Genomic DNA, 21,843 nt, shown 5'->3' with positions numbered 1-21,843 from the left:
GATGCCAGAGGAAACCTTTCAGGAGTCAGTTCTTGACTTCCACCATGAGTTCTGGGGATAGAACTTAGGTGGCAGGGTCTGTGGCAGACACCGTACCATCATCTTGCTGGCCCTATTTAGTCAGGATTTTACATGGTCCAGGCTGGCCTTTACTGTGTGGCTCAGTGCGTAAGTGCACCCCAGAATGACACAGACTTTGGGCTTTCTTAGCTCTGTAGTGGAAAATGCGTAAGCATAATGTATGTAAGTCACCGTGTCAGCCAATGTTGGCTGAATTTGAATGTGCAGTATATAGTAGGAAAACTGAGGACCTAGATAAAATGTATGAAGTAGTCTCAGGAACAGGAAGAGGATTGGCTCACTGATTAAGAACAATGGCTGCTCCCAGCTTCCAGACCGTGTGGCTTATACCACCTCTAACTCCAGTACTAGAGGATCCAACACTCTCTTCTGGTGTTCTGACACCAGACACGTGCGGTGCACACATATACATGCAAGCACACATACATGATATACAAATCAATCTTAAAAAAAAATAAAGGGAGAACTAAGACCATGTCAGAGTGTTCACAAGAGGAAAGGTTCCATGGTAGTCTTATCTAAGTAGCAGGGCTAGCTGTGAGAAGAAACTATTGTAGATGTTCTGAATGTGGTTTGGAGTCTTGGGGCTTTGCTAAATCATACATTAAATATGTCCTGGCTTGTGGAGTGAACCGCTCTCCTGGAACAAAGTGTACAGAACAGAGACAGTACACCATCTGCCCAGGTGTGTGGCAACAGGAAAATAAATGTGAGAGCTGGTAAGGACCCAAAACACCTTGCTATTTTCTGCAAATATAAAATGACATTTTATTTATATTTCCTTAGGAACAGAATCTAATTATGCATTACATCCTAACAATGGTCAGTACCAGCTACAGAACATTATGCTGCTTTCCATCTCCCGGTTCACCTTAGTGGGCACGGCAGGCTCAATGATCACAGACTATTTTTACAGAGGAAGGTGAGAGCTTTCTCAAATGTGTTTTGTTGCTTAGAGAGGGCAAGCAGCTTCTCACCATGGAAACAATCAGGTTGCTAGGCAGGACAAGGCTAAGTGTGGAAGAATGGTCCTTAAACAGATCTACTAAATAAATAGATCCTGCGACTGGCAACTTTCTTCAAGTTCTGATTAATACCCATGAAGTAATTGCTTGGCCTTTATCCACACACTTCTTTCTTCAAAGCTTCTTTGTCTTGCTGACAAGACAGCCAGTCAACACTGAGACATACAGCCTGATCCAGGCGTACGTGATGCCCACTGCACAGTACACCGAGGTCAGCAGCAAAGGGATGAAGGGGTACTTCAGCTTCCAGGAGGTAAAAGGGAATAGAAACTCACAGCAGACTTCCAGAGGCCCCAGGCCAAGGAGGTACAGAGTTTCCATCCAATTAAAAAGAGGTTTTTCTTTTCTGAAGGAGAGAAGTCTGATTTTAGATGAGTCACACCCTGGTTTAGCAGACATTCCCAGCTAGTATTTCCCACCTCTACTCCCGCAGTGGACGGCCATGCTGACTTCAAAATACTGTGTTTAGAAGAGCCACTGATGCTGTGCACTCCGTTATCTCAACAATTTAACCTGCCACATTTACCTATGCTGCCCAGATAAAATTGTTTTGTACTCAGAAGACAGATGGGGCCGCACTGTGACAATACCGTAAAACATACATGGAATCAGGGATTCTAAAAACATGCTTTATTCTAGTAAAGTACAAGTCATACAGAAGTCAATAACTTACTAACTTCTGAATCTTTCAAGTCAGTGGCCTTATGTACAGTGCTCATGTGTGCACATTACTAACCACTTTCAAAACACAATCCCCCACTGAATCCTCCTGTGTACACAGAAACCTTTACCTTCTGAACCATCGCTCCAGCCCCAACTAAAAATACATTTGAAATCCTGACCATTTAAGAGCAATCGTCTCACAGAAGGGACTAAATATGACCCTAAGTGTGTGTCTACAGTTACCTGAACAGCGTCCTCAGCGAGGAGATACTGTACACGGTGAACAGGGACATGAGCAAGATTTTAATGGGGAGTTCTGTTAAAGACAAAAACACGGATGACGGAAGAGCGCACGGACATTGTGAATACCTCCTCCTCCTCCCTCCTCCCCCTCCTCCCTCCCCTCCTCCTCTTCCTCCCCTCCTCCTCTCCCTCCTCCTCTCTTCCTCCCCTCTTCCCTCCTCCCCTCCTCTTCCTCTTCCTCCTCTCCCCCCCTCCTCCTCTCCCTCCCCCCTTCCTCCCCCTCCTTTCCCCCCCTCACCTCCTCTTCCTCCCCCCCTCCCCTCCTCCTCTTCCTCCCCCCTCCTCTTCCCTTTCCCCCTCCCCTCCCCCTCCCCTCCCCTCCTCCCCTCCCCTCCTCTTCCCCTTTCCCCTCCCTCCTCTTCCTCTCCCTCCCCTCCCTCCTCTTCCTTCCCCTCCCCCCCCCCTCCCCCTCCCCCTCCTCCTCCCCCTCCCCTCCTCCCCCCTCCCCCCTCCCCCTCCCTCTCCTCCTCCCTTCCACCTCCCCCCCCCCCTCCTCCCCCTCCTCTTCCCCTTTCCCCCCTCCTCCTCTTCCTCTCCCCCCCCTCCTCCTCCTCTTCCCTCCCCTTCCCCTCCCCCCTCCCCTCCTCCTCCCCCCTCCTCCTCTTCCTCCCCTCCCCTCCCTCCTCTTCCTCCCCCCTCCCTCCCTTCCCTCCTCCCCCTCCTCCTCCCCTCCCCTCCCCTCCCCCTCCTCCTCCCCCTCCTCCTCCTCCTCACTATGGTGACCAGTGCCTCTAGCTCCTCAGTGCTGGGACTGAAGGTGTGCGCCGTGGTACCTGGCTAACCACTTTTGAGGCGTCTAAATATACTCAGTGCTAGGAGGGAACTGGAGGGATTATTCAGAGAAAGAACAGTTTCTCCTTCAACAAGACTCCCAGTCACTTAGGTTAAAGTGCAGTGGCTTTAGGCCAGGATGGAGAGGGCACGGTGTGCAAATGCAGCTGCTTACCTGGTGCAGTGAAGAGCAGAGGGAAGAGGGAATAGTGTCCGGTTGTCGTCAGAATCAGAAAAATTGTCGCATCTCCTGCTTTTTCCACAGCCAGTAGGCTAAAAATAAAAAGTCTTACAATAAATCCTTAACATAAGTGAAATGTGACTGCAAAGCGCTTAAATAAACACGTCTATTATCAGGCCTGGCTAAAATGAACCCTCATAACCCTTTATAAAATGAACACTGATAATTCTCCTGTGAAGTCAATACTGGTTTTGTTGTAAGTCCAGTTCAAATGAGGAACTAGCCGTGTCTGTTTGGAAGAAGGCTTTGTCCAAGATGATTACTTCATGTGTATGTTTGTCTGTGTGTATGTCTGTTGTCTGTGTGCATGCATGCTTGGTGCCCATGTGGGTCAGAAGGCATCAATCAGTCTCCTGGAACCAGAGTTACCACTGCCAAGTGGGTGACTGGAACTGAACTAGGTCCTCTGGAAGGGCAGCTGGCGAGTGTTCTGATGTGCTGAGCCGCCCCTCGAGGCCCTGGGTGTTGTTGTTGTTGTTGTTTTATTCATTTATTATATATAAGTACACTGCAGCTGTCTTCATACACACCAGAAGAGGGCACTGGTTGGAAGCCACCATTTTGTTGCTGGGAATTGAACTCAGGACGTCTGGAAGAGCAGTCAGCGCTCTTAACCACTGAGCCATCCCTCCAGCCCTGTGACTTCCACTTAAGGCAGCCTCTTGGTGTAAGCTCAGGATGGCCTGAAGTCGTGATCCTCAGCCTCCTCAGTACAGGGGTACAGGCATGTGTCACCACAACAGGTCCAACAGTGTAACTTGGTAAATTACAAGCTCCCTGGGCCCTGGTTTCTGCAGATTCTAAGATGGGAATCCACCAATTTATCCTAATTTCCCCAAAGCATGCAACCAATGTGACATGAATGAAACAACCAAACAGCTCTGGAAAAGTCTACAGTGGACATACGTGGAGCCACTTTGTAATACTCAGTCCTCACTTGGACTAACAACATGGACAGGAAATCCTGGGCTATTTTACTGATGCCAAGGAGCCAGCCTTTCCCAGGGATGCTCCCACCCAACATCCAGACCTACTACAGTATTAATCATCAACATATGGGAACAACCCATGGATCGTCACACATTTCCGAATCCTCACAGATCTAAAGATCAAGTCAACTGGCCGTTGTCTTCATGTATCCCACACCACCGGACAAGTGTGGAACAGCAGTCATTAGACGGCAAGACACTGAAACGCGCCAGCTCTCTGAGCCGTCTGCTTACCTCATTGGGAGAATCGCAAGGAGTATGGCTTTTTCATGGACATGCCACCCAAACATGAAGGAACTTAAGGCACAAAGAACCAGGCATCGGAGAAAGCCTCTGGGCCCTTGGGGTTTAAACCAAAGACAGAAAACAGAGGGCTAGAAACAACAGGCAAAGACAAAACGTCAGTGTTATTAAAGTCAGCGTTACAGGAGCAAGGCACAGGTAAGCACAGGCTGTGAGGTCTTTGAGTACTGCCCTGGAATAATCCGTCACTCTGGACAGGCCCCCAAAGGTAGCTTTAGAAAAGAAAAGCCCATAGGAAAATGTATCTACTTCATTAAAATGAACCTTATCCAAATTAATAAATGGTGACATGTCCTGGGATATAAAATTTAACAGTGTATTATCTGTATAATTAGCTAATAGCCATTCATTCAACTGACTAGGTCAGACTATAAAAGTTCACAGATTTTTGGGTATGGCGCATTAGATAGAGTTTGCCAGTTTCGTGAGCAATGTAATTCAGAATACAGCCTTTGCCCTCTATATACACAGCTTCCAAAGCTGAGGATTTAGGATTTTTTTTTAATATTTTGCTTCTTTCTCTCTCTCTGGTATTGTATGCATGTGTAAGCACAGTTGTCGGGGGAAGGGCATAGGCACACAAAGTGGTCAGAGGAGGATTCTGGGTACTGTGCATTCTGTAATTGACAGGGTCTCTTTCTGAACCTAGAGCCAGGCTGGTGTCCTCCTGTCCCCCATGCTGCTTGGTTAAAGGCACGCATACATGTGTACCCATGCCTGGCAGTGCATCATGTTTTCACTCACTGAACCACAGCCCCAGATCCAAGGCTGAGGTTCTAGTACTTCTAAACGTCATCTGAAACCTGTGACTGAGTAGACCAGCGTCACCCCCTTGCCAGCATACAGCACTGCCAACAGTGAAGCGAGGCCAGGTGTCTTGCCAGGAGCTTGTGATCACTTAGAAACCAAAATTAAAGCGAATGTGTAATATCCACAGGGCTGAGCTGTTTATGTTGACTCCCACCAAAACCATCACAAAACTGAAGTCACCAAGCACTGACAGGTGTGAAGGAGGCTCCAACAGCACTCGACTCACAGCAGCTTTTGTTTTTGAGACAAAGTCTTGCTATGTAGCCGGATTGGCCCCCAAGGAGCAACGTTCCTGCCTCCACCTCCCCCGAGCTTAGGCTCAGGCTCGTGCCATCATACCTGGCTTCACGGCAGATTTTCAGCTGATGAGAGCTTCTGTTTCTCATAATTCATTATTACCATCGAGACAAAATATCCTGTTTTCCAGACACATTTTGATCATTTAGCCAAGGACGAGAAACACAAAACAAAGCCTGGATGTTCTGCCACAAAGATTTTCTTTCTCCCCAGCACGCTCCATGCCTCCTCCTCGGGCTTTTCTTTGCCTCCTGCCAGGATGGACAGATGGCTAAACAGCCACTGGCAAGCCTCTCTCACAGAGGCTTTTCTGTAATCCTCCCTCACTGTGTTCAAAGTTACCCTCAGAACTGCTAGGAAGTACTCCAGTCTGCAGGATTTCAGCCATGGAATTTACCCTGCAGTCGGAAGAGCTTGGAAGCTTAAGCCCAGTCAGCGCCGGGACAGGAGGAGCAGAGGAGCCTCAGCAAATGAGCGCCACACGCCAAGTTCTTACCAATACGGCTGTCAGTGTGCAGATGAGGGTTGCCGCGGGGGACACTGAGGGGAGGACCGTGTGCTGGGACTGCTGGACCAAACCACTTGTCATCGAGGCCCTGGGGATCTGGCTGGGGTCAAGAAGCTTCAGTTCCACACCTAGAGAGTAAGCAGGCATTTTACTTAATCAACAGGACTCCATCTTAAGTCAGATCCTGGAGCAACAAGCTTAAGAAGCTACTAAAACGTACAGCTGCTCACAGCCCAGTGTCCTGGGTTTAAATCTGTGCTGTGTTGCCTCCTATGCTGATGCTTCTTTCTGGTTTCGGATGACAATCTACAGCCATAGACTGACACTAGAGCGGGCTAATGTGCTGCGTACAGGAACCTGGTGGGCAGGCAGCGTGTGAGCAGCCATCTTCCCTAGCACTTAAACAAAGCGAGCGATTTAAAATGCAGACCATGGCGCACCACAACTTCGAACCTTTCATTCCTGCAGCACTCGGTTCATAATCCCACACACAGCCCAGTCTTCACTGACGTTGTCACCTCTATCTCTCCAGCCTCATCTGGGCTAACAAGGCTTAGTCTCCGCGGACTCGGAGTCCTCAGCATAGCACCCTCAAAAGCTGTGTCTCTGCTCACGACTCCCTTTGACTCATTCACTCTGCCAAACTAATTCAGTCACACAAACAGAACTAAACGAGAGGCAGAGCTGCTTTGTGAGTTCTCTGGTGCAGCTTATGTGCTGTTTTCTCTGCCATATTATCTATGTCCCTTAAATACAGAAACGATGAGGTCATTATCCCACACACAGCAGTTCAATCATTACTTGTCAGAGAACCACGTCTGGAAGAATGATGCAAACCCCACCCAAAATGAACTCCAGAGTAAAACCAGGGCAGTCAGGCAGCCTGAGCACCTCCATGGGCCTGTCTGTTGCCACTGAGAGCCAGCAATGTGGAGAAGACAGAGCCTACGGATGTATTTTCTAGTTACTCCTTTCCCCTTCAGTTTTTGGTTCTTACTTTCCTCTTTTTGTTTTTTTTTTTTTTTTGTTTGTTTGTTTTTTTTTTTTTTTTTTTTTTTTTTTTGGTTTTTTTCGAGCTGGGGACCGAACCCAGGGCCTTGCGCTTCCTAGGCAAGCGCCTACCACTGAGCTAAATCCCAACCCCACCTCTTTTTGTTTTGAGACCCATCTCATGTAGCTCAGGCTAGCTTTGAACTCCTGTTGCCTCCACTCAAGTGCTGGAATTACAGCTGCGTACCCTCATACCCTGTTCTCTCCGCTCTTTGAGACAGGATCTATGTAGTCAACCCAGCCAAGAATGACCCTGAATTTCTCATCCTCCAGCCTCTACCTTCTGGGAGCTGGACTGCAGGTGCACCCCATCACAGTGGTTTATGCAATGCTGGCAGTGGAACTAGGATTTGCGCTCCATCAGCTCAGTTAAACCCCAGCCCGATTCTGTCTTAAAACTCTGGGCTATTCCCCTGAGCTTCTGAACCCACTGCTAACTTTCCATGTAAGGCACTGGGAGCAGCAGTCTCCCTACTCAGGCGGGGTAATCAGACCTTGTACTGCACACTAGACTAAGCAGTAACTGCTTTTGAAAAACGCTAATGTTTGAAGTTACTTTGTAAGAATGCCACACTGATGATGAGTGAGGGATGAAACCAAATTATAATTTCTAAAAATAAGTGAGTAAACAAAGAATCAATTTCCTGTAAGTACAGAACAGAAACCGTAAAAGCCACAATGGAGTCAGCACCTACTCTCTTGTTCCCAGGGCTATTTGTCCTAACTTTAGGCCCAAGTGCACAGATGGGGTAACCTGCTCAAAGCCACATGACCAGTTGGTACCACAACTTAATCTGGGTCCCTGTGGCTCCAAAGTCTACTACGGATAACACCTTGTGTGCCTGGTCCCAAGGAGGTCAGAAGGGGGCATCAAATGCCTAGGAACTGGAGTGATAGGTGGTTATGAGAGCTGCTGTGTGGGAAGGAGGTGGAGAACCAAGCCCAGCTCCTCCTCTGTGAGAGCCGTAAGTGCTCTTAACTGTGGGGCCAGTTCCCTGCGACTGTTCCAGACCCTAAAGTTATTTCTATGCTGGAAAGGGTGTATGCACAGAGGGCAGTTTGAGGGAATCTGTTTTCTCCTTCTACTGCATGGATTCTGGAACCAAACTCAGGTTGCCAGTCTTAGCAGAAGGCACTTTTACCTGCTGAGCCATCTTCCTGGCTCAACCTAACATATACATTTAATTCTTGCTTTCATTCACAACAACATGCTCTGCAGGAAACTAAAGTCCAAAAAATCCCAAAGTATTGTGATGAAAGCAATACTAGGGTAGTAATCAATTGACCTGACATGGAACCCAGCCAGCAATTTATGTAGGGGTCAAGGTCAGGAGTCAACAAAGAAGCCGAAAGCCAGCCTGTTGACAACCTGCTTTTGCACAGAACTAAAGCTACTAGGAGGGGTTTTTTGTTGTTGTTTTGTTTTGTTTTTTTTTAAGACAGGGTCATTTTTCTTATTGGTCCAATGCCCAGAGTCATACATTGTTTCCCTCTTCTTGAATACTTAAATTTAAAAGCAGGGTCAATTCTGATAAATAATATTTTATTCAAGGTAGAAACTATCGTTAAGAAGTGTCTGGGGCGGGGGGCTGGGCTAGAGAGGTGGCTTGGAGGTTTGAGAGTTCATCAAGAGAACCTGAGTTTGGCTCACAATCACCTGAAACACCAGGTCTAGGGGGATCCAGCCCTGCTAGCCTCTGTGGGTACCAGCACCCAAGTCCCCACCCCCTCCATAATTAAAAATACTTTAAAAAATGTGTCTAAGATTGAATCTACTCACACAAGGAAAGCACTACAGCCCCAATGCCACGAGGAAGACTTGTGAGGGATGCAGTCCCTTCCTTACTGCACAAGACTCGGTCTCCAGCTCTGCTCACCCTGAGCTGAAGTGCAGGGCTGGAGACCAAATGATGCAGAACACAAATCCAAGGCCCGAACACCGGCAGGCGTTTCCACTTCCTGGTGGGACTGGCCCTTCCAGTACTCACAGTCTAAGTGAAAAAGCTGGGTACCATACCAGTTACACACAGTGCTTTGTCCAGAGCATTGTACAAGGCCCAGAAGTTTGGAGCCCAGTAGGCGTGGCAAAGGCCCCTCTTGAAAGGAAAGAGTCGGGAGAAGACTTGTGGCAGCTGGTTCTGTTAAAAAGGAAAAGTGAAACCGATTAAACAGCCATCGTTTTTTCCCAAATTCTAAAACAGAACAGGAAAACTGCCTGCAACATGTGCATAAAAAGTTCAGCAGCCTAGGATCCCATCTTGGTTTCTCTAACTTTCCGACTGGTCAGAGAGAAGACGCATAGAGATCGGTGAATACTCATTCATGCTAGTAGGAAGTACTGTGGAGTTCACACAGTCCGAGAGAGCACAGGATTGACACAGTCCGAGAGAGCCAGGGTTCACACAGTCCAAGAGAGCCAGGGTTCACACAGTCCGAGAGAGCACAGGGTTCACACAGTCCGAGAGAGCGAAGGGTTCACACAGTCCGAGAGAGCACAGGGTTCACACAGTCCGAGAGAGCACGGGGTTCACACAGTCCGAGAGAGCACAGGGTTCACACAGTCCGAGAGAGCACAGGGTTCACACAGTCCGAGAGAGCACAGGATTCACACAGTCCGAGAGAGCACAGGGTTCACACAGTCCGAGAGAGCACAGGGTTCACACAGTCCAAGAGAGCACAGGGTTCACACAGTCCGAGAGAGCACAGGGTTCACACAGTCCGAGAGAGCACAGGGTTCACACAGTCCGAGAGAGCACAGGGTTCACACAGTCCGAGAGAGCACAGGGTTCACACAGTCCGAGAGAGCACAGGGTGTAGTCCATCTGCACTTGCTGAAGTATATGTAGGGGCAGGGAAGACTATATAAGATGTGGTGTTCCCCTATCGGAATAGGAAGTAAAGATAATTTCGAGATGTGGACCAAGAGAGAAAAAATATTTGGACATTTGTCTCAGGCACTTTGCTGTGTACAAAGGACTGATCTGGGAGGCTAGGAATGTTAGTTAAGTTGGTGCATTTTAGAGGAGTCCACAGTGAGAATTAATTCTCTCATGTAAGCACAGTTCACACTACTTGAGCATGCAGGGAAATGTGTGCAGAGCGCTCTACCTTGGCTTTGGTAGGAAAGGAGAAGCTCACAGTTGCTTCCCACCCTCCCTACTCCATTGCTCTTTTTAAATGACAAAACCATGACCGACATTAATTTTTAAAAAGTAAAAAGCAGAAACAAAATAAGATATCTTACCAAGGCTAGGAAAGGACCTAGCGAAAGAGCAGAAACTAGGAAGACGATCAGTGCCAGGGCAGTAACTCGGACAATGCTGAAGCTGTCCCATCGGACAGAGCCATCTACAGAACAGGAAAACCAGCATTACCAGGAGCATGAAGAGGGACCTCCAACAATACCTGGGGTTCCAACACATAGCCCAAATGCGCCCACAGCTACCATCCTCCCGGCCTCAGCCTCCGTAGTTCTGATCGTTGTGGATGATGGAGGGTTTATAGATCAGGACCTGAGAGGCACCCGTCATGCTTCACAACACTGTAAGTCTCATGGATCTTCTACCACCGCTAAGACTTGCCTGGTTTACTTGCAGTGAAACAGTAAGATCGCAGCAGATAGATACCATAGGCTGGGGCTACATAGAGGTAGATGTGCTTGAAATGGAGGAGGACAGCAAAGAGAAATGCCCCTTCAATATGCCTCTTCTAGGAGATAGAAAGGGAATATATCACTTTAAATTCAAGGTAGATGAAATGCAGTATATGTTATCCTGGAATGGATCCTAGAACACAAGGAAGACATTAGTAGAGAAGCTGACGAAATTCTAATAAACCAATGCTGGCTGTTTAGCCTTGGTGATTAGTTGTTTAAGAAGAGAGCATTAGAGGGAAACAGGCGAGGACTCTCAACTATTCATGTAACATTTCTGTGCAGCTAAAAGTATTTTCAAAAAGAAAAAAAACAAAACAAGACAAAACAAACCAAAGCCACCTATTTTAAAAGTAGAAACTTTAAGACAAAATAAATCAGTAACAAAAAACCCTGGAGTTTTGCTGTGCTATTCAGGTTGGTCTTAAACTCCTGAGTTGAAATAATTTTTCTGTCACAGAGCTTCCTGAGTGCTGAGACTACCATGTTTTGTTTTACCGCATCCAGCTAAAGTTATAACTACTAACATCTAAAAAAATGTTATCAGTGTTTTGCTTGTGCAATGTGAGCAATGACTGCAGGAGACAGAGGAGGGCATCGGATCCTCGGAACTGAAGTTGCAGGTGGCTGTGAGCTGCCATGTGGGTGCTGGGAACTGAAATAAGTCCTCTGGGAGAGCAACCAGTGCTCCTAACTGCTGAGACCTCTCTCCAGCCCAATAACTGTACCTTAAGCCCAGTAACTATACCTTAGGGGATATTCTGTAAAAACAGAATGAAGTGTGGCACCTGGAATCCGCTACTTCACCAGCACAAAGAGCTTCAGTGAGGAATGCATTCTGCCTATTGAAGCAAAGCCAGTGGGGACCGCTGCTCTGCTCACCCTGCAGACCAAGCAATGCAGAATACACATGCAAACACAGACTGGGGCAGGGCTCCCACTTCCTCATGGGACTAGTCCCTGGAGTGCTCACAGTCAAAGTGAAAAGACCGCATGCCGTACCAGACCAGACACAGCTCTGACCACATCACTTTACTGGAAAAGAATCCTACATGTGTATCACTGCAGCAGGTTTTCTCTATTTCTGAGAAATTTAAATTTTTTATAATAACATAGAATTTCAAGTAGGAGCTGGAGAGATGGATCAGTAGCTCAGAGTGTTTCCTGCTGTTGTAAAGGCCCAGGCCTCTGTTCCCAGCACCCACATAATGGTTCACCACTGCCTGTAACTCTAGTACCAGGGGGTCTGACGCCCTCTGATGTCTATAGGCAAATATATACACCTGGTGCACATAAACGCATAGGAATAGCACATATACATAAAACAATAAATAAATCATTACTTCAAGATACATAGTGAGCATCAAGCCTGGTGCTAAGATATGGGCCATGTCACCAGTAACCACAAACTAATAATACATATATTTAAAAAAAACAACTCAGTGGTTAGATCACTTGAGTATGTGTGAGACCCTGCGTTCTATCTCCAGGATGTTCTCACTAGGCTCTTGCCGAGACGAGCCCTGAATTCTCAGGTCCAAAGGATCTACCTACCTCAGTCTTCTAAGCAGCATGGACTCTAGCGTACACTGCCATGTCAGGCTAAGGGGACAGAGGTAAAGGGATACAGATCCCCAGACAAACTTTAATAAAAGCAGTCTGAATTCTACCTATTGCATAGAAACTGGAAAAGAACCAACTATGGCCACGGTAAGCCCTTAGATAGAAACATAGATATTTTGACTTCAAATTCAATATTTCCATCGCATTGTTCTAACTAACCTACAAGCTTCTCAGAGAAGACACCACCATCATTTACACAGCAAACGCTACTGGAGATTCCACCCGATGGAAACAGTGCAGCCAAACAGAACTCTACTCACGCCTACCACACTGTAATGAAACTTTAGTATATAATTTATATCCTGCTATATATTTTATATTTAATATAATAAAATATTTTATATTTAGGATATAATTTTCTCATCTTAAAAGTATCATCCAAAGAGCAGGTAGTTTGTGGAAGTACCAATAAAAATGTCTATGTGATGATATTCTGAACATTGGCTGGAATAAATTATCTTTCGCCCTCTACAATACTGTGTGCATAAGCTGATAACTAGAAGCGGGAATGTACTTAGGTTCCTGTGTTTACCTGAAACAGACGGGCAATGGACAGCAGCAGCAAGCCAGAGAGAAAGCCATTGTACTGGAAATGAATGTCTGGGCGATGTCAAGGAAGACGACCCTAGATTCATAACGAAGTGTGGATGCTTTTTAGCTGTTTCTCAAAATTCAATAATCAGGGACCAAATATTTTAATGACCAGACTCCGGTAAACTTGGAGAGAGCACAGGTTTGGGAGTAGAGTAACCCAGACCAAGCTCCCTTTCAAACATAGCTAGCTCACATGCGATGATTATCACTACACAAAGAATTAGCCTGTTAGTATACACCAGAGTAAGCAGACAGGATGTAGAATACCAAGGATACGGTCCACAATTAACAACCCGAAGTTCCACAGCAATAGCACGGACAGAACAAACTTCGGTTTCTCTGTGAGGTCTTTCCCTGTTCTTTTTCCGTCGATGCATTTACAGCACCTGCAAGGACATCCCAGGAGAGAAAGAAACAACTGTTCTCTTCATCACAACAGCACAGCACTTCTGCACAGAGCCACTCCTGACAAACTGTCCATGGTGTCCACAGTCAAAGCCACATCTTTTCCTCAGGTATGCAGATCAGAAACAAGTGCTCACTTAATAAAACTAACCTCCAAGTAAGGATTTTAAAAATAAGAGGGCACTACTAGTTCAGTCCTTAAGAGTGCAAAATGTGGGCCAAGGGTGTAGCTCAGCTGGCAGAGCTCCGGCCTAGCAACTGAGCGCAGTACTCCAAGCCTGTGCTCCAGCTCTGACCGGTAGGGGTAGGAGGACTGGAAGTTCATCCCACTCAGAGTTAAACACACAGTCTCCAGACCAGTCTTGGCCTGTAACTGCAAAGCTGTAGTCCCTCACTACCTAGTTGCTGATGACAATCGTTATGTGAGGACTGGGGACGGTGAGTCAGTCAGACAGTGCTTGCTGTACAAGCAAGAGGACTTGAGTTCACTCTCTAGGACCAATATTTACAAAACCAAAACCCAGACTAACCAACCAACCAACCAACCAACCAACCAGCCAACCAACCAACCAACCAAAAAAAATCCAGAAAGCTAGCAGCAGTACTTGTAGTCCTAGTATTAGGAGGCAGAGTCAGGTGGATCTCTGGGGACGGTCATCCATTTTGTTCTGTGAGATAGGGTTTCTCCCCGGCCTGAACTTGCCAACTGTTCCGGGCTGGTCACAGCACCACAGATCTACATGTATCTCCCTCCTTCGTAATGGGGTCACAGTGCATGCCACCATGCCTGCAGTTTCACAGGTACTTTGCTTGTTTGTGTATCTGTGGACCGTGTGCATGGCTGGTTCCTGCAGGGCAGAAGAGGGCACTGGAGCCCTTGGATCTGAAGTCAAAGGCAGTTGTGAGCTGCCAAGAGGGTGCTGGGAATAAAACCTGTGTCCCCTGCAAGAACCGCACAGCAGATGTTCTGAACTGCTGAGCCATCTCTCCAGCACAGCGTAAGATAACCTGAGTTTATTGGGATGAAACTCCTTAAGGACAGACTTTGGTGGTGCACAGTGGATATATGTGCATAATGTATACATACCGTGTCCCACAAAATAAGGCATATCACAAAAGCCTCTGGGAGTGGCCAAAAGGAAAGGAAGGCAGGAAGACATGTGGAGTTATTCTGCATGAGAAAATTGGTTGTGGGATTCTATTTGGATTAGTTTCTTCATAATACTCACAGTGTCTTCTCATACTACAACCTCAAAACCCCAACTTCTCCCCATTTCTCCACAAAACCTCTAAGAATGATCCAGTCTTTACTCTCGGGCATTTTAAAGCTCAGCTTGGGTTTTTCCTGCTTTAGGACTTGTTACTATATGAACAGGGTCTGTTCCCTATACATCAGCTGTATACATTTTCTAAGTAACTCCCACAAAAACAAATGTCCATGTAGCATAACTTACTCGTGAACAGCATACACAAAGAGCGCATCTGTCAAGATGACAGAAAACCTCTGGAAAAGCAGTGTCCTTGAGCTGTAATAGTTCAGGTTATGGATATCAAGCATCTCTTGATCAAAGTATTTGGCAATATGTGATAAGGCGTACTCGAACCATGCAAAAAAGGGGGGATAATCCAAGGTCCACTCTGAAGTTGCCTGTGATTTAAAAAAAAAAATCAAAATTAGAACATCCTCTAAGTAAATAAGGTATATTTAAAATTGTTCACTCTCTAGTCTTTAGAAAGCATAACCATATGACATTGCACTTAAGATGCCCTATACACAGCAGTTTCTGTGTAAGGAGAATTAAAACACATAGACATGACGCACACACCTATAGTCCCAGCACTGAGGAGGTTAAGGCAGGAGGATTATGGGTCTTGGACCAGCCTGAGATTCCTTGGCCTTGTATCATAGGCTAGGCACTAATTACAATCTTCCTTCTCTGCACTTGTCACTTAAAAAAAAATAAAATGTGAATTACTTTTTTTTTTTTTGGTTCTTTTTTTCGGAGCTGGGGACCGAACCCAGGGCCTTGCGCTTCCTAGGCAAGTGCTCTACCACTGAGCTAAATCCCCAACCCCGTGAATTACTTTTTTAATGCATACGAGTCTCTCCTGCTTGCATATAGAAGTGCCAAGGTGTGCCTGGTGACCCTGAAGGTCTGAGGAGGGTGTTGGATTCCGCTGGGACTGGAGTTTCAGGTGGTTGTGAACTACTATGCAGGGCCTGGGAATTGAACCCTGTACCTCTGTAAGAACAAGCGCTCTTAACCAGAGCCAACTCTCCAGTCCCTGTTAACTCTTTTCACTGAGAATTCCTTGTCTACAGGTCCAAACGGCTCACTGGGCACTAACTGGCTCTTCATGAGGACTGTGGCCCAAGGCATCTCTGTGACTAAAGAGGAATAAAGAGATGAGAGGCAAGGCTCGCTCTCTGCTCGTTTCACTTTTAAGTTTTTTCCTAAAGTCCTGGAACTGGATTTGGGCAAGCATCACGGCCCTCAGCTTCATGCCCAGTCCAGCCCTCTGCCAGACAACTGCTAGGTCTGGAGAAATCGTAACCCGTTCACACCCCTGCAGGTGTAAAACACAGGAGGTTTAGAGGGCTCCGGTTAAGCCCAGAGGCTCTCTGTCTCTAGGCAACCCATGCCTAGAGCATCCCTCTCCAATTCCAAGTCTCCATGGTAGGATGTAAGTAAAATGACCCTGGACTTAGGAAAAGAAAAACTACAAATTCTATTTTCAGTCTCATTCTCTGAAATTACTGTTTTAACAATATATTAACAGAGTAGCAGCTTTGTAATATACATAGACGTGTTCAGCAGGATATATTCAGAAATGATTTCTTGTTAGGATATGAACAATAAAAAGGTTTAGAAAACTGCAAATAATTCTAAAAACTCTGTCAATTTAGATTTTTACATTTATAGCTTCTAGCTATAATTTAAAATGTCAGAGCTTGGCCTCCCCCGAAAGAGCTGCTTACTTTTTTATTGGAAGTTAAAGACTTTCTGACTTTATTCTACTGACACATTTATGGACTTTAAACACTTACAGACACGGCGGCTGCTGCTCAGAGATGACCATTTTCCCAGAACAAAGTGTCCCCAGTTCCCTTTGCCATCCCCTTTCACACTACCTAGAGCCTCTCTGTACAACACCCCTATTCCAGGGAAACCCCCAGACTGGGCAGCACAGAGGACCTCTGCCCCCAGGGGATTTTATCTGTGGCCATCTTTTTACCTAGATAGCTTGTATTAGCTGGCATTCCCTCCCAGCCATTCCACTAAGAGTGCTGGAGATGAGACTCAAAACATACCCACATTTTTTGGTTTTCAAATACCAAAATAAGCAGTGTGTCTGTATGAAGATTCGAACTAATCCGTATCACGCCATAGGGATTAACGGTCTCTCTGGTGCTTTTCCTAACGGTTGACCATTCCACGCTGAGGGGTGACCGCAGTGGGTGCTCCACACTGCACCAGTGCTTCCAGTCGGTTCGTCTTAATTAGCATCGACCTTGCACAGGGGCTGCTAAACCTGGACATCCCGAAACCACAGCCCACGCTCTGGATACTACCCACATAGCACTTTTCCTAGTTGGTGTCCACACATACAAACTGTGATACCTCACGCTAAAACAGTCATGTAAAGTTCCCGGCATGTCTCTGAAATATTTACAGTCCCCGAGGACAGCTGTCTGTAGGTTTTTTCACTTCACTGACTTGAGAAAATAAGGCTGGATGAGGTTGTAGCTCAGTTTATTAACTGAGTGCTTATTGAGCACGTCTGAGGTCTCGGGGTCCAGATCCTCAGCTACGTGATGAATTCAAGGCCAGCCTGGGCTACCTGAAACCATCTTAAAAACAAAAGGAAGAGGCTGGAGAGAGCTCGGGGTGAGTGCATACTGCTCCTGTAGACAGTCTGAGATACTCATGTTGAACAGCTCACAACTGCCCGTAATTCAGCTCCTGCAGAGCTGACGCCTCTTCTGGTCTCTGTGTGTACTTTCTCACATGCATGATTAAAACAACCCCACAACACTCAGACTGCCACCCTGTTTTAGTTGATCCTGGCAGGTACGCCTATTCATGCAATGCGTGTGGAGGTCAGAGGTTGATGTTTTGTGTCTTCCTTAGTCTCTCTCCACCTTAGTTTTTGAGACAGCATCCCTCTGGGGCTCACCAATTTGGTTAGACTGGTTAACTGGAGAACTTGAGATCTGCCCATCTCTGCCTTCCCGGAAGTAGAATTACAGACCCACACCACTACACCCAGCCTCTTCTTAGGTGGGTGCTGACCACCTAAACTCGGGTCCTACGGATTATGCAACAAGCACTTTACCAACTGAATCATATCCTGAGCCCCGGGAAAATACCAGAATACCACTGTAAACTTCCCTTAAGGGCTGAAGGCTCAGCAGTTAAGAACACTTGCTATGGATCCACATGGTGGCTCATGACCCTCTGTAACTACAGCCCCAAGAGATACGGTGCCCTCCTCTGACCACTGCAGGCATCAGGCATCCAGCCATTGCACATATATACACAGAGGCAAACACTCACACATATAATCTTTTAAAGGAATTCTCCTATCAGGACAGGAGAGGTACACCTTAAGAGCTTCCTACTCTACCAGAAGACACCAGCTCAATTCCTGGAACCCACATGAGGTGGCAAACAACTGTCTGTAACTCCAGTTCCAGAGAGGATCTGGAGCAGTAGGTCTCTGCAGTCACTTGAACTCATGCACACACACCCCTCTACATAGAGCACATAGTTAAAAATACATCTTCTTAAGAAGTCTTTTATTGGGGTGTGTGTGTGTGTGTGTGTGTGTGTGTGTGTGTGTGTGTGTGTATGTGTGTGCCAGAGTTCACATGTGGAGGCAAGAGTTTTCTATTTTTTAAAACATTAATAGTGTGTGTGTCCCTTCCATGTCTTAGATGTGGAGGTTAGAGGACAAACTGCAGAGTGGCTCTCTCCTTCCACTATGAGGCAGGCTGTTAGACTTAGCTACAGAGCCATCTTCCTGGCCGAGAGTGTCCCACTTGTGTGTCAGTTAACAGAGATCCACTTAGGGCTTTGTGCACAGCAGGCAGGTGCTCTACACTGGGCCACACTCCCAGTCCTAAAAATCTCATTAAACAGCCATAATCTAAGGCTGACTCTATACAGCATTTCTTCTGTTCTTGCTTCGTTTCTGAGATAGTGTCTGGCTTTATAGTTCAGGCTGGCCTTGAATCTTGATCTCCCCACCTCAATATCCCCAGTGCTGGGATTACAGGCATGTGCAGCCATGCTGGCTTACTTATAATCTTGTAAGGTAATGGTGAAACTTACCTCATAATACCACTGAGATATTGGGAGGCTGTGAGTGATAGCAAGCCAATTTCGGTGCACTTCAAAATCTGTGGAATGGCTACACAAGGCAATTAAAGGAACAGAATTAGATTTTGAAACAGCTGTATTTCATTACCCTATAACCACATGCATGCACACAAGTACAGTATCCTAAAACATCTCACTTATAGTGTTCTAAAGGCCAGTCCTCCCTCTGAAGATTTTGGAGGATCTAAGTGTTTGTGACTGGGTCTCAGGGATATCCGAGGACTGGTAATAAGCTTCAAACTGGCTCTCAGACCACAGCACGAGAGGGACTTTCTCTTTCTCACAAAAAACTCTTAACAAAATCCACAATCTAGAAAATGCCTTACAAAAGAAGGGCTTTAAATTTTAAGAATTACATTTAAATTACTTTGTGTGTAGGTGGAAATCAGGGGACAATATATGGAGAACTGGTTATCTCATTCTGCTATGTTTGTCCTGGGGATGAAACTCAGGTTGTCAAACTGGCTGGCAGGGCCCCTTAAACCACTGAGCATCTCATGAGAACAAGGGTTGTTTTGATGTAGCCCTGGCTGGTACTGAACTTGCTTCATCAACCAGGCTGGTCTTGAATTTATATCAGTCTTCCTGCCTCTGCTTTCAGAGTGCTGAGACTATAGATATGAACAACCACACCCAGCTTCAAAAGGTTTTGTTTCATGGAGACCATGTTCTAACATTGGTTATACTCCCTGCCTTGGAAACTCTCTTTAATTAGTGTCAATGATATATAGGTGGTTTTGTGCAACAACCTCCACCACCCTGGTAGACAAAATCTGGACACACAATCCGGGCTGGCCTTGCATTCTTTTCTATTTTTTACATTTACTGATTTGTGCAGAGAGGAGGAGCAAGCTGCGGTCTGTGTGTCAAAAGGACAGCTTGAGACTTTGTTCTCTCTCTCCCAATGTAGGTCCTGGGTACCGAACTCAGGTTGTTAGGCTTGCCGACAAGTGCCTTTACCCTGGCTTTCTTGATTTTTTTTTTTTTTGACCTCCACATCTCAAGTGCTGGAATTATTAAGCATGCAACCGGCTTAATTGGTAAAGGCTCCTGTTCACTAAATCAATTATCATTCTACCACCTACTTTCTAAGACTGGAATGCTGTTCATTTAATGATATCCTTTATCACACTTATAATTTATATTATTATACCCACTGTCTACACAAAGCGAGGCAGTGGGTGGCTCCTGTGCTTTTAGTTTTGACCGCACACTTATTTTCTTCACATAAATCTACATATGTTTTCCACAACCCTGTGTGATCTGGCCACTGCTTATGTTAACCAGTGACATTTTTCTTTTTCAGCTCTTCCACTACAATGACAACTTTCTCTTCCTAGAATCCTGGGTTCTTTAATATGGGGTTTGTGTACTCACTCTTTCCTATTCCTTAACAGTCTTTTACATCGGTTATTCTTTTTCATATTGAGGATTTGAACTCAAACATCACCTCCTACAAGAAGAGAATCTCCCTGCCAGTCAGTTACTGGCTCCTTTATAATCCCTGTAATAGTATGCAAGTCTGCCGTTCTCAACTCCACGGAAGACGGAAGACGAGGTCCTGAAATGCTCTGTTGACCAATGCCACCGGGTCTTTTAAGCAGCGGGTCATACTGGCTGAAAGACTAGTGAAGGTGTGTGTCATTCACTTGCAAACGGAGGAGGAGGGCCCTGAAGCTCATAAACCTGAAAGTGATTTGCTCAAAATCAGACAGCGTAAAAGGACTCTTCCTGGCCAGACATGGCTGTATTCTAGCTCTCAGGTGAAGCACCAACCCCCGCGGTAGAAGGTTTAGCAAAGGCGGAGAGGACACATGGCCTTTCTTCCTCATACCCAAAACATCCATGCAAGTCTCGCCCACCCTGCCGACCGCGGGGCTTTCCCGCTCAGTCCCCGGCTCTGCAGGTCCTTACTAGGTGGGGATGAGAAGGCACTTAAGGAGTGTCACCCCAAGAGCCAAAGCCGAGAACCAATGGCCACTACCGGCTGCAAGCCCAAACGCCGCCATTCCTGGAGTCCCGTCACTTCCCGGACGCTGCGCATGCGGATAAGGACTGTAGAGGCGGTGCCCGTGAGCTGTGCGCATGCGCCAGCTGCTCGGGGGCGCTGGCTGGAAAGAGCGCCAGCATTTAAACCCCGCGCCCTGTCTCTGTGGTCTCCCAGACAGAGAGGACTTATCTGCGCCTGCGCCAACTCCTGTGGCGCCCTCCATCCATTCACTTTCGGTTTTGTAAATACATCCATTCAAATAGTAGCTGGTGGTCTGCTTTGGGTCTTGATTTTTGGTTGGTGTGGGAAACCTTCGTGAGAAACTCCCCCAGAGATGTTCAAAGTAGTGAAGGAGACAGTTGTTACATAGATGAAAGTCCTTGAGAATAAGTGCACCAGGGCCCTTTGGAATCGGAAGTTAAATCCAGACAGAGTTGAACAAGATACACAGCTGAAACCATTCTGATTCTACTGTCACTGAGCTAAGCTCTCCATGCAGCACTTGTGCCTTGTGGAAGGGAGGCTAAATTTAGCATTTCTCACGGTTGTTGTTCTAATAGTTCAGTCACAATGTAGTTCTGGCTGGCCTCGAACTCACAAAAATCTTCCTGCCTCTTCCACTGGGGTACTCGGATCAAAGACTAAAAGCATGTATTACTATGCCTCATTACTTCTCTCATTTAATTGAAAATAATCTAGGCAGCTTGTTAAAATTGACATCCTGATTCAGTGGGTAAGTCCGAGTACCAGTACTGCTGGTTCACAAGGGCTTAGGCACCTGTAATGAATGTTCTTGTCTCCTTTATACCATGCGTTTTGGTTAGAGTAAATCCTGGTTAGTCCGTCTATCCTCCCTCTCTTCCCTCCCTCCCTCCCTCCCTCCCTCCTCATTCGGAAGGATAAAAAACGTTTTACCTCAAATCATTAAGACTAAGAGAAAGAATACAAGTTACTTGAGATAGTACCAGGAAAGAACAAGTGCCCAGTAATGGATTAGAGAAACTAAATGCCTTACTGAAAGATATACAGCAAGTTATTAATCTGAATTTATGCCTCATCCATAGCTTTATATACCACCTATATGCATATGATGCTCAATTTTATGCCTCAAACCAAGTCCTCTTCTCTCCTAGTTTCTTATTTGTAACTGTGTC

The 21,843-nt window shown here is 46.3% G+C and overlaps 1 protein-coding gene across 1 annotated transcript; it reads right to left on the bottom strand.

Annotated features, from left to right (window-relative positions):
- Positions 1-822: 822 nt before the first annotated feature.
- Positions 823-20,725, bottom strand: Alg8 (ALG8 alpha-1,3-glucosyltransferase). The gene is made up of 13 exons (XM_032892960.1): positions 20,614-20,725; positions 18,652-18,730; positions 14,770-14,963; positions 13,187-13,296; positions 12,849-12,916; positions 10,623-10,749; positions 10,286-10,389; positions 9,059-9,179; positions 5,980-6,119; positions 4,308-4,447; positions 3,019-3,116; positions 2,013-2,085; positions 823-1,452 (listed from the first exon to the last, which is right to left on the bottom strand). Exons 1-13 carry the CDS (start codon positions 20,706-20,708, stop codon positions 1,221-1,223), a joined length of 1,581 nt encoding a protein of 526 aa, XP_032748851.1. The 5' UTR covers positions 20,709-20,725; the 3' UTR covers positions 823-1,220.
- Positions 20,726-21,843: the final 1,118 nt, after the last annotated feature.

Source organism: Rattus rattus, chromosome 2 (genome assembly GCF_011064425.1).
Source record: "Rattus rattus isolate New Zealand chromosome 2, Rrattus_CSIRO_v1, whole genome shotgun sequence".
NCBI lineage: Eukaryota > Metazoa > Chordata > Mammalia > Rodentia > Muridae > Rattus > Rattus rattus.
This window is presented reverse-complemented; position numbering and strand designations above follow the sequence as displayed.

Coding starts and splice junctions, on each gene's coding strand:
- Alg8 (XM_032892960.1), bottom strand. CDS start 20,708: ATGGCGGCGTTTGGGCTTGCAGCCGGTAGTGGCCATTGGTTCTCGGCT. Junction 18,731..20,613: donor TGCCTTCTCATCCCCACCTA/GTAAGGACCTGC, acceptor TGCCTTGTGTAG/CCATTCCACAGATTTTGAAG. Junction 4,448..5,979: donor GCACACTGACAGCCGTATTG/GTAAGAACTTGG, acceptor TGTTGTTTCTAG/CCCTCTGTTTTCTGTCTTTG.